General features: G+C 41.1%; 2 protein-coding genes across 2 annotated transcripts in view; both read left to right on the top strand.

The window, feature by feature from the left end:
* Positions 1-11,345, top strand: part of TBPL2 (TATA-box binding protein like 2) — a 29,414-nt gene extending 18,069 nt beyond the window's left edge. Inside the window, exons 6-7 of the mRNA XM_032341713.1 lie at positions 1,866-1,960; positions 11,269-11,345. Coding sequence (XP_032197604.1) covers positions 1,866-1,960; positions 11,269-11,345 — 172 coding nt within the window. The remainder of the gene's footprint in view (positions 1-1,865; positions 1,961-11,268) is intronic.
* A 1,856-nt stretch (positions 11,346-13,201) lies between these two features.
* The window catches only part of ATG14 (autophagy related 14), a 36,851-nt gene continuing 31,817 nt past the window's right edge, over positions 13,202-18,235 (top strand). Inside the window, exon 1 of the mRNA XM_032344295.1 lies at positions 13,202-13,477. Within this exon, the coding sequence (XP_032200186.1) occupies positions 13,203-13,477 (275 nt within the window). The 5' untranslated portion in view covers position 13,202. The remainder of the gene's footprint in view (positions 13,478-18,235) is intronic.

Genomic DNA, 18,235 nt, shown 5'->3' with positions numbered 1-18,235 from the left:
TTAAACAGGATATTTAATACAATAGGGTCAGGGGAGTGTGCAGGTCGAAATTCTCATGGGAAGTGACATTTAAGCCAGGACTTGAATGGTGAGTTGAAGTTGGGTTGGCAAGAGATTGGCAAAAGTTTGTTATTCTTGAACTTACAAAATTCTCCATCCCTCTCTAAAATCTCCTTTTTTCCCCCCTTGCCTCAACTTTCTCTTGCAATGAGGCAGAGGATAAATAAAATGAAGTAAGTGTCTCCTTGGAAGTTTATTGTGCTGGCATCTTAAAACTATGGTTGTGAAAGCCAACAGCAGTCTGCCATCACTTACATACCGAAGACTTTGTTTTCTCTTTTCCCTCTTCTTTTAAAAGATTTATTTATTTATTTATTTATTTATTTTCAAGAGGAAGAGAGAGGAGAGAGAGAAAGCGAACACAAGCAGGGGGAGAGACAGAGGGAGAGGGAGAGAGCAGCCCAAGCAGACACTCTGCTGAGTGTAGAGTCCAATGTGGAGCTTGATCTCACAACTGCGAGATCATGATCTGAGCTGAAACCAAGAACAGACTCTCAACCAACTGAGCCAACAAGGCACACCCCCACCTCTTTCCCCTTAAAAATGCTAAGATTCTGTTGGAAGATCAAATGGAAGCATTCCTTCTGTGTCTCTAGCTTTCACTCTCTTGGTTCAAACCTCTGCTCCCATACAAATTTTCCAGGGCTCCAGCCAGTATCATTGACTCCCGTGTTGGTCCTATAAATAGTAACTCACTCATATTTACTACTAAATGGAGAGGTGGTAAATGGGTAAAGTCTTGACAGGCCTTCTGTAGTAAGAGTAACATCCCAGGAAGACAAGTCTACCCAGAGCCAACTCCATATGTTTCAGAAGGGTAGCCTCCCCACTGTAATGCATCATTCTGGTACCAGTAGGAGATTTCACATCTGTTGTATGGGTCTTACTCATTGCAGAATGAAACAGAGAGACTTTTTCTGTGTGGTCCTGATTCACCCATTAAAAGCAAAGATTTATGTGTGTTGTGTTTCATTTTTCAGATTTCTTCTTTTTTTTTCCTTATCTGTTCTTAGCCATTGCATTTATTTTGTCAGCTTCCTTTTAACTCTTGACTTCTTTTTTGAAGTCTCCTTAAGCCTTTCTAAGAGTCTCTCTACTTCTCTATGGGGGAGACTAAAGCAATTCTTAGCCCTATCCTCCTCCTCCTCCATTTAGTAGTAAATATGAGTGAGTTACTATTTATAGGACCAAATCCTAAATTTAAGTTTCTTTTTTTAAAATTTTTTTATTTTCAGTAATCTCTATACCTAACATGGGGCTTGATCCCATGACCTTGAGATCAAGAGTCCAGTGCCCTTCCAATTGAGCCAGCCAGGCGCCCTACAAATCCTAAATTTTTAAGTGTTGGGGTAGTTTAGTTTTCTTTACAGCACTTGTCCAGAGATAAATGATGGTGGTCTGGAAAACTTCATAGGTTCTAAAATTGTTATCTTTAGCAGTTTATAAATATATAGAAAATATGCTCATTATTGGGAAACTTGGATAATTTAAGAAATTTAGAAAGTGTGTTTATGTATTATTATCGATAGACTTCTTTTAACCAACAGGATCTTAATACATTAAATTTGATGCCCTACATTACCTTAGTTTCTAGCTTAGCATGGCCTGCACTTGAAAAAATGTTATGATCAAAGATGAATTCTGTTCTTGATCGTCACAAGGAACTGCATAGGGCACTCCAGACTATTTTTATTAAGATGGCCAAAAGTTTTTGGTAGAGTAGCTTTAACATGCTGGGTCTCAAATGTTTTGGGAAAGTAGTTGAATAGCACTATTTTTAACTTTTTCCTTTTATATCTGAACAGTTATGAACCTGAACTGTTTCCTGGCCTTATTTATAGAATGGTGAAACCACGGATTGTGTTGCTTATCTTTGTATCTGGAAAAGTTGTGTTGACAGGTAAGTTCTAAGGTTATTTTCTGACTTTCATAAAATTCCGTAGCTACATGTTGCTTTGCTTTTCCTTTTAAATAGCTTTGTTCACCATTATAAAGTAAGTCTTAATATTGTAGAACACCTGGGGGAAAAAAAAGCAGGAAGGATTATACCATCACTCATTGGTCTCAATACCCAAAAAATTATAATTTTTTCATGTTTTTACGTCCTTTTGATATATATGCTTATCTTCACATCCTGCATTTTTATTAACCATTATACCACGTAGCTTCAATCATTGTTACAAACTCTTCAAGAACACTTTTCACAGCTGCACAGTGTTCTAACAGAGAGGTCATCAAACCTTTTTTCTGTAAAGGGCCAAACACTAAATATTTTAGGCTTTGTGGCCATAGGGTTTCTGTTGCAACAGTGGAACTCTGCCATGTTCGGTGCAAGAGTAGCTATAGACATTACATAAAAGAAAGTATGCTGAAATGTAAATTTAATATAACTCGTATAATTTACATGGGTCATGCAATATTTTTCTTTGTTTTTTGTTTTGTTTTGCCCCCAGCCATTTTTTTAATGATTGAATTTAAAACCATTTTTAGCTCATAGGCTATACAAAAATAGGACTAGCCGTCTGTTTCCTGACTTCTGCTCTAACATATTATCATATCAAACTTATTTTTCATTGTAAAACATTTAAATGCTCCTTCTTTGTTTGCTGCTTATAATGGCACAGACATTTGGCTATTTTTATGTGTGGAGAATAATTACTGTGGATGTTCGGAAGTGGAACTTTGTTGAAGGATAGGTCTATTCTTAAGGTTCTGAGTACAAATTACCAAGTTGTTTTTTTAAAGGGATACGCAGTATAGTGCTTTCCCACGATATGTTCTTACCAGCAATGTGCTTAAGTATCCTTTTTAAAAAGATTTTATTTATTTATTTGACAGAGAGAGAGAGAGAGAGAGAGAGATCACAAGTAGGCAGAGAGGCAGGCAGAGAGAGAGTGGGGGAAGCAGGCTCCCTGCTGAGCAGAGAGCCCAATGTGGGACTCGATCCCAGGACCCTGAGCCGAAGGCAGAGGCTTAACCCATTGAGCCACCCAGGTGCTCCTGCTTAAGTATCTTTTACAAACTCTCAGTAGCATTCAAAACAAAAATGGCACAAAAGAAAATTTGTAAGTGAAAATGATCTCACTGCCTTACCTCACTGGTAATCAGAAATAGAAATTGATGATTTTTTAAAACCTCTTCAAGTAATAGCATTTTATCTTTTGTAGAGTGTGTACATAACTTAATTCTTTCTGTCTACTTACTTTTTAAATTATTTTTTCCCGTAAGGATTTATAGGAGTTCACCATAATATTGAAAGTAATTACTCTTTGTTACACTTATAGCTTTTTCCAGTTGGTTTATTTTTACATAGAGAAGGGTTAAAATTCTTGAGGTAAATTGTTAAGACTCTTTTCCATACCATCTTCATGAAGTCTGCTTCTTTTATCTAATTGTGTCTGACTTCTTACACATTTTACTATTCTCTATCGAGATGAATGCTGACCTCGTACGGCAGGAGGCCATTCTGATTACGCCCAACCTCAAACAACCAGCCAGCCAGCTTCCTACGATGTATCAGTCTCATTATTAATTCATGATGACTCCATTTGACCTTTATATTTCTATATGAAGTTATCACTCAGCATCCAAAAACATGGAATTTCTGCTTTTAAGTCTTCTTTTAGAACTCCCAGCAAAGTTTCATTGTTTGTTTTACTGTAACAAATAACTAGTCTTTGAAGTGGGGAAAGCTTGTTTGGAATTCAAGAACCTTTCAAATACAGCAAACCTACAGCTTCTCAGATACCGTGAATGTAGAGTCTAGAATAATCAAGACCTCCAAGTGACTGACATAAAGTTTACTCCTATCTGTCCTGAAGGAAGTGGGGGAAAGTATGCCAAGTAAGTTGAATAATATAAATATTGGAACAAGCGTACAGCCTATGGAAAGGAACAAACTTTTGAAGATCCTGGGAAGGGCACGTTCACCTACTTGCTATGTGTCGTTATTAATCAGTCTTATTAAAAGTGCCCGTTGACAAACACAGGCTAAGTTTCTAGTATAGATACACAAAACAAGCCCCTTTAAATATCCTTAATTCAAACCAGCTTTCCTGCTTACCCCAATTAAAAGGAAAAAGGAAAACAACTTGCATGTACACATTTGCTACAAGTTTCGAGTGACAGAAGTGGTGTCTACGTGCAATGCCAAAGACAGTGCAGTACCGTTCCCTGAAAGCTTGTTATGAGTTCAGCATGTAGAACAAACAAAGCTGAACTTCTTCATTCTTGCGAGGTGCAGATCATCAGTTTTGTGAAGGGAGGAATGAGTTGTATTAACTGAAGTCCAAACTTCTGCTTACAATATGTAGAAAAAGACAACCGATGTCTTGATACTGAAATAGGAGTAATTATCTATTGGGATCTTTCCCTGCTTGCACTATACTGTCTTAAAAGCACTTCCTCTAGAATCCATGGTTTAGGTTATGTTTGCTTCACACTTTGAGTCACATATTCCTTTTTCTCTTATCCTTGCATATCTAGACTTTTCACCTGCAAAGGGTTTAAAAATGCAAGGACCCAATTTTGGGTATAAACCTAAGGAAAGGGACCAAGGAGGCCTCCCTTTAGCCTTGCTTCTAGTATTTTAGCAGGAGATGGTCACGTGGAGTGTCCAGGAGACTCCTAGAGGCCCACACAGCAAGACTGCAGAGCTGTTTTGAAAGGTCCCAACAAGGGTTAATAATTTTTGCCTAGAAAATGTTAGAGTACTGAAATTACAAATGCACTCTGCGTTCTGCTGTAATTAAATGATGGATCCCAGCCCTTCCCTAGGTAGGCACTGTAGAACACCAGCACACCTACCGTAAGTGCAATTCTAAACCGTTGTATCATGTGCCATTTTCAGGGCCTCTGAAAATAACTTATCCGTGTAAAATTGTCTTACTCCCTGAGGTGCCAAGCTGGGGCCACCATGTCCAAGGCTACATCTGAATGTTCTAATTATAGTTAAGTAAGCTGATGGCAAAGAAGCCCTACCGCCCTACTGCATCGTGCCCCCTGACAGCAGAAAGCAACGGGACCTGAGCCAAGCTTAACTCTGTTTTCCCAAGCCCATGCTGTTTTCCTGTAGCTGGTATGATATTTAGGACCTAGGTTTTTTCTTTCTCAAACCACAGTAAAACTAATATAGCTAGGATCTGCTGGAATGATATACAATGAACAGCAAATAATGTCAGCTTTCATTTCTAAGGTCAGACACCGTAAAGTGAACATACATTGGGTGTGTCCGTTCCAGGCACCGTGATAAGAGCTTTTATGTGGGTTCTAGTTAATTCTATGAGGTTGTACTGAGGAGCTCAGTTTCCTCACCTGGAAAATGGGGCCAGTGGAGAAGTCATTAACAATGTCAGACAACTGTATGTGCTACGGCACGGGTGGGAACTTGAGCAGCCTGGCTCCGGAGCCCCCACCCTCCCTGTACTCATCCTGTCCCCCAGCTCCTTAGGTATCTGTGCAGACGCCTCTGTGGTCTTTGAGGTCACCTTTTCCCTTCTCTTCCTCATCAGCTTAAGGAAAGAGAAATGCTTTTAGTGGTGAGAGGTAGCACGTGTGATGGCTAAGAGGCTGGGCTCTGGGAACCAACTGTCTGCTTTGAATCCAGGCTCGACCATTTCTTGGCTGTGTGGCCTTGGGTGAGTTTAAGTTCACCTTGATTTCCACACCTGTAAAAGGCAGGTGGCCAGAGAAACTACCTGCTCTGTGTGAGCAGGCCAAAGAACAGTACCAGTGGACGGTGAATGTGTTATAAACATTAGCTGGTGCTCCCTTGGTGAAAGCCCACTCGTTTCCCCCTTAGCATTGGAAGACTGGAGTCTTGCTGTGCTGCCTTGTCCTGATGATGGGAATCTGACATCTAAAGAGGCTTTAGTCTAGCATCTAAAATGCTTTCACAGTTCTTTCTTTCCCTCCAGCATAATTCTTAAGAATCTGGGTCTTTGTTACTTCAGGGGACTGTCCATCAGCTAGACATCCGCAGTTCTTGTTAGCGAGTAGGCCCGAGAGAGCATGCCCCTGCCAGTCATTACTGGGAGTCCCCCAATAAAGCAAGTTAGTATACTCTGTAAAGTGTATACTTGGAAGGATTTAATGCCGTCTCTTGCAATTTGTAAGCCTTTTCCCTTGTGTGCATACACATATGGTATCATAGGGAAAATAAGGTACGTAGTTATGACTTGGCGTAAAAATAGAATTGGAAAATCCAAGCAGTATTGGAAATTGATGTTTGGGCTGGCTAAGTGGGTAGGGATGAGCTTATAAACCTTCTTGACAGATGGCAGATATTTCATCAACTTTGGGTGCCCATCAGGTACCCATACTGTTTTTAGGTGCTGAGGATGGAAAAGCAAATCTCCTGCAGTCCCCATAGTCCCCGCCAGGAATCAGCCCTGGGGAAGGACACAGACTGTGTGAGAACTGGCTCTTACATTAGACCATGTGTGCTTGGGCCAGCTGTCCCGACATCCCTGATCCTGAAGCCTGTTCTTCTAGGACAATAATAATGGCTTAGATTTTATAAAATGGGATGGCTTACAAAGGACTTTTTACAAATGTTCACTCATAAAACTCATAGCAGCCCTCTGAGAAGGCTATTTTACAGGTAAGGAAATGGGAACTCAGAAGTTGAACAACTTGCCTGTGATATTCAAACCGAGTTAATGGTAGAGCTGGTATTCAAGCCCATCCAGAGTGATTTCAGAGCCAGTCCTTCTTTATTGCACAGGCCACAGAGTTTCCATCTCTGTCACCATGGTGAGGAATGGTGTTTATCCCCCACAGTGGTGCTCGTTATTACTTAAAGGAAAAGACTGGTCAGGTTTGCGTAAAAGCTAGAGTCCTCTAGCTGGAGCCTGGTGCTTCAGATTGAGATATTTGATTATAGATTATTAAGACTACAGGACCAATGGCAGTTCCTATAAAGTTGTGATACTTATTTTTGGTGAGGAAGTATTTGACTAAAGGGACCAAATTCCCTCATTGTAATACCCAGTTATAAATGCTGGCTATGTTTATTTGCTGACTTTTTTTTAATTTAATTTTTAATTTTTCAGTGTTCCAAGATTGTTTGTGCACCACCCCCTAGTGCTCCATGCAATATGTGCCCTCCTTAATACTCACCGCCAGGCTCACCCAACCCCCCACCCTGTTCCCCTCCAAAACCCTCAGTTTGTTTCTCAGAGTCCACAGTCTCTCATGGTTTGTCTCCCCCTCTGATTTCCCCCAACCCACTTTTCCTTTCCTTCTCTTAATGTCCTCCATGTTATTCCTTATGCTCTACAAGTAAGTGAAACCATATAATAATTGACTCTCTCTGCTTGACTTATTTCACTCAGCATAATCTCCTCCAGTCCTATCCATGTTGATAGAAAAGTTGGATATTCGTCCTTTCTGATGGCTGAGTAATACTCCATTGTATATATGGACCATATCTTCTTTATCCATTAGTCTGTTGGAGGGCATCCTGGCTCTTTTCACAGTTTGGCGATTGTGGCCATTGCTTCTATGAACATTGGGGTACATATGCCCCCCCTTTTTATTCACTACATCTGTATCTTTGTGGTAAATACCCAGTAGTGCAATTGCAAGGTCATAGGGTAGCTCTATTTTTAATTTTTGGAGGATTCACACTGTTTTTCAAAGTGGCTGCACCAACTTACATTCCCACCAACAGTGTAAGAGGGTTCCCCTTTCTCCACATCTTCTCCAACACTTGTTATTTCATGTACTGCTAATTTTGGCCATTCTAATAGGTATAGGGTGGTATCTTAATATGATTTTGATTTAAATTTCCCTGATGGCTAATGATGATGAGCATTTTTCATGTGTCTGTTAGCCATTTGTATGTCTTCTTTGGAAAAGTGTCTGTTCATGTCTCCTGACCATTTTTTGACATGATTATCTGTTTTTTGGGTGTTGAGTTTGAGAGTTCTTTATAGATCTTGGATATCAGCCCTTTGTCTGTAGTGTCATTTGCAAATATCTTCTCCCATTCTGTGGATTGCCTCTTTGTTGACTGTTTCTTTTGCTGTGCAGAAGCTTTTGACCTTGGGGGAAGTCCCAAAAGTTCATTTTCACCTTTGTTCCTTTGCCTTTGGAGACATGTCTTAAAAGAAGTTGCTGTGGCTGATGTTGAAGAAGTTACTGCCTATGTTCTTCTCTAGGATTTTGATAGATTCCAGCCTCATGTCTTAACATGAGTATGGTGTAAGAGAATGGTTGAGTATCATTCTTCTGTACATAGTATTTTCTGACTTTTAGAAGGGATACTAGATACTGAGGACTTCATCCATGGCTGCTGTCCATGATTCAGGGGAACTTCATCTTAGTGGGCCTTGTTTTCCCATGAAGGAAATGAAGGGAATTGGATTAGTTAATTCCCATAAAGCCCTTTTGTGTCTACAAAAGTTTTTCTGTGATATAAAATAATGATCATTCTCAGTGTCTGTTTCCTCCTGGGCGATGGGTGTTTTCTGCTCTCTAGCAGAGGCCAGAATGCTAAACAGGGACATCAAAATCCTCTTAAGTATGATTTAAGTGTTACGAAAAACTGAAGTACATAGTTATCTAGAATGTTGGACCTAGACCCTCTGTTTCTTAATTAAATATAAAAGGAATGCTGATTTTGGTGGGTGGGATTGGAGGTTGAATGGGTAGGTGGGTGTTTGCTAGATCTACTTCACTTCACTGTCTCCTAATAAGAAAGCTGTCGCATTCAAATGTACCTAGAAGCAGAAAAGGTCCATCAAACCAGAGGCAGGATTTTTTTGTTACGGTATTTCACTTACTGCTTTCCCAACTCACTGGTTTCTACAAAAACGATCACTTGAGAAATTAAAATATTCATCCTGTAATAAAAATCTGAGGCTTATGGAGTTTTTCCTACCCCTCAAGGTACAGAGTTTCTGTTACTCATGTCAGTAACGCACCGTCTTCCTCATCCTTTCCCCCCACCCCACATCTTCTTTGAAGGCAGAGACTCACACATAGTAAACTCATCAGCGATGAATACGTAACTTTTTTAAAAAAAGATTTTATTTATTTATTTGACAGACATCACAAATAGGCAGGGAGGCAGGTGGGGGTGGGGGAGTGGGGAGGGAACAGGCTCCCCACCAAGCAGAGAGCCTGATGCAGGGCTCCATCCTAGGACCCCGAGATCACAACCTGAGCTGATGGCAGAGGCTTAACCCACTGAGCCACCCAGGGGTCCCAAGTAAGTAACTTTTCACCAACCTCTCAAAGAAATTTAAGCTTATAAGGACTTACTGACTCTCTAACATTTTTTTAGAAACTTGAGGTGAAATGCACATAACATAAACCTAACCATTTTAAAGTGAATAATTCAGTGACATTTAGTACACTCAGTTTCTGCAACCACCACCTCTTGCTAGTGCCAAAACATTTGGATTACTCCAGAAGAAATTCCCATATCATTAAGCAGTTTCTCTCCCTGCCTACCTCCCCTTAGCCCTTGGCAACCTCCAATTTGCGTTCTGTCTCTGGAATTAGCTATTCTGGATATTTCATATAAATGGAATCCTACAACGTGTGACCTCTCGTGTCTGGCTTCTTTCACTTAGTATAATGTTTTTGAGGTTCACACACTATAGCATGTATAACAACCTCATTCTTCATTCCTTTTGTGGCTAAGTAATATTCCATTGTATGTATACATCACAATGTGTTTATCCATTCATCTGTTGATGGGCACTTGAGTTATTTCCACATTTTGGCTCTTGCGAATAGTGCTCCCATGAATACGTGTCTGCATGCACGTCGCTTGAGTACCTGTTTCCAATTTGGGGGGTGTATACCCGGGAGTAGAATGGCTGGGTCATATGGTAATTCTTAACATTTTTGAGGAACTGCCAAACTGTTTTCCACAGTGGCTGAATCATTTTACCTTCCCACCACCAATGTACGAGAGTTCTAATTTCTCCGTATCTTTGCCAAAACTTTTTTATTTTCCATTTTAAAAATTATTATTACAGCTCATCCTTGATTCTGAATTGGGATTTCTACCTGATTCTCAAATCTGGTGATCCTCCTTTTGGTGATTTCCTCTCATCTTTTTTTTTTTTTTTTTTAAGATTTTATTTATTTGAGAAAGAAAGAGACCGTGAGTGGGGGTAGATGCATAAGGTGAGAGGGTGAGAGGGAGAAGCAGATGCCCTGCTGAGCAGGAAACTGGATGCAGGCTTCTCCCAGGACCTAGAGATCATGACCTGAGCAGAAGGCGATGCTTAATGCTTAACTGACTGAGCAACCCAGGCGCCCCTCCTCTTAGTCTTGTGATTAAACCAGATAACCACTTCTCACTGGCAATTTCTCTCTTACTGAGCCTTAGCTCTATGGCTCTCAAGGAAGAGTCTTTTATCAGCTTAAGCTATTTTCTATTTCTCTTCATGCTGTTTTTATATTCTTTTCCTTAACCTCCTGCCAGTGGTATCAGGCAGTAGTTTCCTGATTAGCTGAGAGATCCATCTAAACATCAGTATTACCGGTCTATAACCTGGTACCGCCCCACTCTGTACAGTGTACCTGTGTAACCTTGAAGGTGGAAGTAGTGGCAGTGGGTGGTGGGGAGAGATGAACATCTGACTGATCACCTCTCAAGAGGAGAGACCATGTCTAATTCATGTTTTTATCTATTTTAATCCCTACAGCAGTTCTAATGAAAGATCCCTTGAAACTTAAGTCACTAAGGAGTGACAGGGGTACAGTTTTCTTCCTCTAATAATCTCTTCTCATACAATGAAATGTAAAACATTTGCTGTAGTTTGTCTCACCCTGTTAGTCAATATTAGGGAATCAAGATATTAACTAGATTTGAGTGGATCAAAGGAAGTCCCGTTTGCTGATAGCTAAGTGTCCACAGGTCCTGATGAAAGTCATGTTCTGTGGTCCTGTTCATGGCATGCTGAGTGATAACAGCCCCATATTTCATACTGTGCTCTGTGAGGCAAAAGACGAACTGATACTCCCATGTAGTGAAGTACTAGAAAACTCTGATCTAGAGTATGTGTTTGTGGGTTATGGCTGTCACCAGCAAATTCTTTTGTCTTTACCAAAATGTAACTTCCCAAGTAAACCTAAGGAGATGTCTTTGTATTAAAGTACTTGGAGATGACAATGAAATTTTAGTCCTAAGAAAATTTGGGTATTGTCTTTATATTAAAGATTGTATCAACTTGGGTTTCTTTATAGGTGCCAAAGAACGTTCTGAGATCTATGAAGCATTTGAAAACATCTATCCTATTCTAAAGGGTTTTAAAAAAGCCTGAGCAAGTCACTCAGCATCTCACATTATACTGTTTTGAGTGTGTGCATAAGCCCAGCGCAAACCACTGGATTGTAGATTTTCCACGCAGATTTTGACTCTATTTGTTAAAGGATGATTCTATGGGAGTACCCATGCCTAAGAACTGAAGAAACTTCTTTTTCAAAAATGACGTGTTGTTATTTTAAAAATGGAAAAAGTAAACACTTCAGAATTTGAGAGATTTAGGGCCTTGCTAGAATGATGTTAATGATGTTTAATCATTAAAATTTAATATTCTGCTCTTGTGAAAGATTTAGTCTGTTAATGTGTTCTCTGAAAATACACAGGAATATACAGAAGTTTCAGATAACTGCATAGAATAGATAATATCTGCAACATCATCTGGCAGGATAGAAATTGTGTCTATTTTTTTGCCTTTTAAAATATTGAGGGATGGTCCTGGCCACTATACAGGCACTATGAAGGATCCTGTCAGAATAAAAGTGAAACGTGAAAGTCTGAAACCTTAAGACAAATTATATATCCTTTTGTTTGAAATGATCAGAGGAAATTATTCTTCTTGCTTAAAAGAAACTTTGGGGAACCATTCAGGTTTAGCGTAAGCTAAAACAGCTTAGGGACTTCTTGCTTTCTTGTGCCTTTAAAATTCTATGTCATGGTATTACAATAGACCAGATTGGGAGGATGGAGCAAAGGGTTCAGATGCAAGACCTAATTAGATTGCAGAATCCTCAGAATTTGATGGAGATGGGCTGGTTCTCAGGGAGAGATGGGGCTAAGAGGACTCATGACTCTGGTTCCCAAGTGGTCAGGGATTCTATTACGTCTTGCACCAAGATGAGGAAACCGATTTGTGAGGAGGGAGAGTCAGTTTCTGACTTGCCAAGTTTGTGGTGTTCCCCTTCCATCGCTTTATGCCTCTGAGGTAGCTGCGAATCTTTGGGTGTGATACCTGGGCGGGAAGTAGCAGCTAGAGAATTCAAGGCAGTTATCACTTGACAGCCTACCAGAAGAATCCTAGAGAGTCACTGGTCTAGGTAAACTGACTTATAGGCACACTTTTCTTTTTTCCTTCTGTAGTTTGGAGGCATTTTCAAACACGAATTACTCTACCTTAATCTTCCCACGCACCCTGTTTACCTCCACAGAAAGTAATTTGGAGTAATCGAATTCGGTTAAATTCTACCTAGTTCACATTCTTTCTCAGAGCATGGCCCAGAGTAGAAGAATGTTGGACATTAATTTAAAATTCAGTTTTCAGAAAGAGAACTTTGATTTCCACGTTTAGCACGGTTGTTTCCACTTGTTCGCTATTATCAGTAGAGTACTATCGGAGTACGGTTAAACGTATGATTCATCCTCCCGACTTTGGGTAGGGGCTGGATCTCCATTTAACAGATAAGAACGCAAGTAGAGAGAAGTTATGAATCTGACCCAAATCACAAACCTGTAAAGGAGGTGGGTGAGCCCAAATACTGCCTCTCTCCACGACCCAGCCCCCTCACCCGACTTCGCTGTACTTGCAGCAAATTTAAAACCACCCATAGCGAATTAAAGAAATTCCCTTATTTTGTTCCCGTTTCCCCAGAATCCCTAGGGCACCATATTACTATTTCTTGCACGAGTTTGAGGCTTTAACTTGTAGCCTTGGCGTGAAGAAACGGATGATGACATTTTGTTTGGCTGACTCGCTCCTCTAACGTCATCCACGCTTCGGGCAGGCTTCCCCCTCCGCAGACAGGAAGAGCAACAGCGCGACCCGCCCTCCCGGCCGCGAGCTCGGAGAGGCTGGGCAAGGGGCTCGTCGGACCCCGCCCGCGCTCTCGGCGCCTCCCCAGGCCCCTCCTCCTCGCCCAGGATGCACCTGGTTGAAAACAAAATCCCACGTGACTGGCTCGGCTCTCAGGCCATCATGGCGTCTCCCAGTGGGAAGGGAGCCCGGGCGCCGGAGGCTCCTGGCTGCGGGCCCCGGCCGCTCGCTCGGGACTTGGTGGACTCTGTGGACGACGCCGAGGGGCTGTACGTGGCTGTCGAGCGGTGTCCGCTGTGCAACACTACCCGCCGGCGGCTGACCTGCGCCAAGTGCGTCCAGAACGGCGATTTCGTTTACTTCGACGGCCGCGACCGGGAGAGGTACGGCAGCCGCTACGGCTCTATTGTTTCTTCCCTGGGTGTCTCCTACTGCTCTGTGAATGGAGGTTAGAGCCTGGGGCTCGGGTCCGGGGCCCGGAGCCCCGCGAGAGGAGAGGGAATGTGGGGAGGGTAGCCGCTTTGCTCCCAGGGGTCGGGGGTGGGGACCAGAAGAGGGAAGGTTGTGGTTTCCCCACCAGCACCCTTCCCCCCAGCACCCACCTCCCGAGAGGAGTCCAACCCTACGGTGCTCCTGGGTACTAAAGGTAAGGGATAGATGGTGACCCTGGAGGAGTTTTCCCCTATTGCTGTCATAGGGTTGGATTCTCGGCACTTTGCTGGATTTTCATTCAAAAGCTGGGTTTAACCTTTCTTTATCTTCGAAAGCACGTTCATTCTCTAGAGGAGAGACCAGGAGAGAATCAGATAACTGATTGAGGAGGATTCGGGCCATGGTGCCCTATGTCACAGCTGGACCTTGTTAGGAGACATGTTTATTCTGATGTGTTCAATAGGACTAGCTAGTTGTTCTCTTTCCCCCTCTATGCCTCCAAAGATCACTTTGGATATTAAGGCATTTGGCGATGTTTTGGCTTTATTTAAAAATCCAGGCTGAGAGCCATAAGCCTTTAGTTAAGAGAATTAAATATCAAAGCATGTTTTGGCCTTGTTTTGAAACTAAACACAGAGCTAGTGGTCTCTGGTTAAGATAATTGAAAAATTAGTGTGATTAACCGCAGGATCTCAGCTTTTGTTTAGTGTCATTGACAGTAAGGTAACTTTTTGAGAGCGAAAGTTCAAGTATTCATTTACAAGACAGTAGGTTTTTATCTCCAACTTACTGTTGAGGACACCGCACAGTAAGTGCCTTGCCTTGATCGCACAGATAATAAGCACAGGGACCAGAATTAAAATCCAGACAGCCTGAGTATATCGTATATCATGTACCTAACTACAGGATTGTACAATCTCTATATTTGGAGACATTTTGAGTTCCTAGTATTTCTCTCATCATAAATGCAGTTTCTCTTTTGAGTTTTGTATGGTAATTTTTTAGTTCATTACTGTGTCTCATTGATGCTCTTGATGGCTTTAGAAATTGCTGGTGTAATAAGTGATAGCTTTAAAAATTAAACCAGTTGTTTCACTATAAGACTACCAGGCATGAGATGGCAGGGTCTAACTGATGGAGTTTATCTAGGTTTGGTTCTGGCCCCAGTTCTCTATCTCTATTTTTTTTTAAATTTTATTTATTTATTTGACAGAGATCACAAGTAGGCAGAGAGGCAGTCAGAGAGAGGAGTCCCCGCCGAGCAGAGAACCCGATGCGGGGCTGGATCCCAGGACCCTGGGATCATGACCGGAGCCGAAGGCAGAGGCTTTAACCCACTGAGCCACCCAGGCGCCCCTCTATCTCTATTTTTTCCCAGATCTGCTGCCATGATTTAAATAATGGCCATGCGTTAAAGATGCCTGTCAGACTTGTATCTCCAACCCAGACCTCTTTGAGATCCAGTAAGCAGCTGCCTACTCAACATCTGTTTCTAAATTTGTAATTAAGTATCTCCATTTTAAGATGGCAAACTGAACTCATGGTTTTCCATGATAAATCTTTTCCTCCCATGCTCATCCCTACCCAGTAAATGGTGACTTATATTGTTCTTTGATACAGGTCAGAAAACCTCCTAGCCTTCCTTGACTTCTTTCTTAACACCACCATATCTAATTCTGTCAAGAAATCCTGTTTGCTCTTTAAAACCTATCTAAATCTGACCCTTTCACTATTTCCTGGTTTGATCCACGAGAGGAATATTGTTTCTTGAGTTTCTGCTTCTACCCTTGCTCCCTTATAGTGTAATTTCCATCTTGCAGCTGAAGTAACACCACTCCTCTACTCTACAAATCTTTGATCTTGCAAGGGTTTTTGTTTTACCCAAAGTAAAAAAAGGTGAAATCCTTAACAGAAGTTCCATATTGTCTGTTCCCTTCTGATTTCTTTTTTCCCTTACCTACTCTGCTGTACTACCCTGGCCTCCCTGCCAGTCTTCAAACATATGAAGAACACTCCTGCCTCAGGGCCAGTGCAGTCTTACTCACACTGCCAAGAGCTGTTTTCTCCCAGAAATCTTCAGGGCTGCTTCCTTTGTATCCTTCAAACCTCAACTCATATGTTAGAGAAGCTTTCTCTAACCATTTAATTAAAATTGTAACCTTCTTTCCCACCTGTTTTGTTGTCTTCCATAGCACTTAGCATTCTCTTATGGTTTACATGTCAATTTATCTACCCCCCCACACTCCAGTGGTGGAAGCTATAGGAAGACAGAACTACATCAGTTTTGTACTCTCTTGTACCTTCTCATGTTAGAATTAGTAAAGATTTATTGAATGATTGAATGACACTACCCCTTTTTCCTAAACTTAGTCTGATCCTAAGCTATTTCATGATTATCCATCATCATCTATTTGTTACTAAAGCCAGAAACCTGGGAGTTATTCTAGACTTTCCCTTTTTTCTTATCCCATGTCTTTAAGTCATTGGCAAGGCTAATTTGATTTGCTCCAAAATAGGTCTCGGTTTGGTTTGCTTCTAGTCCAGACAAATACCATTTCTTTCCTGATGACTTATTGGTTTCATTTCATTTACCCATATAACTCCTCCACACAGCAGCCACAGAAATGTAAATCAGATAATGTCACAGTTTTGTTTAAATTTCTTGGTGGCTTTCCACTGCACTTAGAATAAAATTCAAGCTCCTTACTGTGGCATATAAAGTTTTATTTGATTTGTCTTCTGCTTATCTTCTAACTTTGGCTGTAAGTTTGGATTCATGTTGCATTGAATTGAATCCACACTCCACCACTTGCTATGTGATTTTGAACAAGTTTCTTAATCTCTCCTATGCTTGTTTAGGTCCTTTTGAAAATGGGGAGGGAAACTCTAACTTCATAGGTTTGGTAATGATGATGTAAGAGTGTGCATTAAATACTTAGCATGATGTCTAGCATATATTAAGTGCTCAGAAAATAAATTCATGCCATGTTCCTTCATACTTCTCTGTAGTCAGAAACCTATCAGATCCTCAAATATACAAAACTTTTCCACCACTGGGCCTTTTCCCTTGCTGTTCCTTGTGCCTGAACACTTTCCCTTCCGATTGTCACTTTGTCTTTCAACTCTCACCTTAAATGTAACTTAGTCAACAAGACCTGCCCTGACCTTCAGTAAGATATATGCCCACTTCCATCTCCCCTCCGCCATGTCGTCATTTTCTGTTGCAATACTCTGTTCTTTCATAGTACTGAGCATGATACATGATGTTATTTATTCAGGGAAGATACCTGCCTCCAGAATGCAGTTCCATGACAGTGTGGATTCTGATTTTTTTCAGTCAGATCACTGGTGCTGAGTGTGGCAGCCGTGGGTAGCACATGGTAGGCATATTGTTGAAAGAGTGGCAAAGGCAATACCACTTTCAAAACTGAGATCAAAATTTTTTGCTAAATCTGAACATTAAAGTGAATTTTCAGAAGAGGGGTTTGCAATCATGGACTTCTTTTTCTGACCAAGCAGACAAATGAAGAGCAAATACCAGAATCATCCAGAATTTTTAGAGATAAAAAAGAAACTTTAGGGTTCTGCCCAGCCCACTTCACTTCATTCTCCATCTTTCCCCTTTCCCAACTGTGCATTCCTTAATAAGTGGAATGTTTTGTGGGTTTTTTTTTGTTGTTGTTGTTCCGCAGAGCAGTGCCCAATATCTAGTAGGATGTAAGAATCTCTTAAGACCCAGGACCACTGTCCTAATTGTGAAATGATTTTTAATGTGCTCTCAGTGGGCACAGCTATCTGCACAAAATACCCTGGCAAGTTATAGAGGAGAAAGGTCTCTTACTCTCCAGGCATTACACTTAATACTAATAAGCCTTAAGTTGTGCAGGTCATAGCTTGATTTTGAAATATTCTCCTGTTCTCAGTATTTTTCTTTCTTTTTTTTTTTTAAGATTTTATTTATTTATTTGAAAGAGAGAGAGATCACAAGTAGACAGGGAGGGGGGGAAGCAGGCTCCCCACAGAGCGGAGAGCCCGATGTAGGGCTCAATCCCAGGACCCTGAGACCATGACCTAAGCCGAAGACAGAGGTTTAACCCACTGAGCCACCCAGGCACCCCCTGTTCTCAGTATTTATGAAAAATTTTGTATTCTCTGCTTTGCTGCCTTCAGTCTCTCATACTCTGTAAGAAGCCCCTCACTAGCTTCGGGAAAACACTTAGATATAGAATGTGGACACTACAGCACGGTTGGAAAACCCTTGTTTAACCTCCGATTTCTTTTTGGTAAATTAGCCGGATTAGCTGTGCCTCTGTGGATCTTGGATGCAATGATGTATATCAGAGTTCTTATAAATTTATTTTTTCAGTCTTCATTAATAGACTAGCTGAATGTAAAGGTTCTAATAGTTTAGCAGTTCAGAGAAAATTAGATATCAACAGTCTACCTCACAATAGTTAGTTCCTTTGACTCCTAAATAGGGAACATGGGTCTTCACATAATTTTGTGGACTGAACGAGTTTGGCAGATAGATTGATTGAAAAATATCTAAATGAATATTTTATTATTGTTGTTCAGTGGGAAGATTTATAATAATGGTATCCTCACCAACACTCTCCTGTCCTCATCTCCCACTTTGGCCCCATTCCTAAAACAATACCCACTTTCTTCTCTGATTTTTATCTGCCTCTTGTATACTTCTTTAAGAGATG

Source organism: Mustela erminea, chromosome 5 (assembly GCF_009829155.1).
Source record: "Mustela erminea isolate mMusErm1 chromosome 5, mMusErm1.Pri, whole genome shotgun sequence".
NCBI classification, from domain to species: domain Eukaryota; kingdom Metazoa; phylum Chordata; class Mammalia; order Carnivora; family Mustelidae; genus Mustela; species Mustela erminea.
This window is presented reverse-complemented; position numbering and strand designations above follow the sequence as displayed.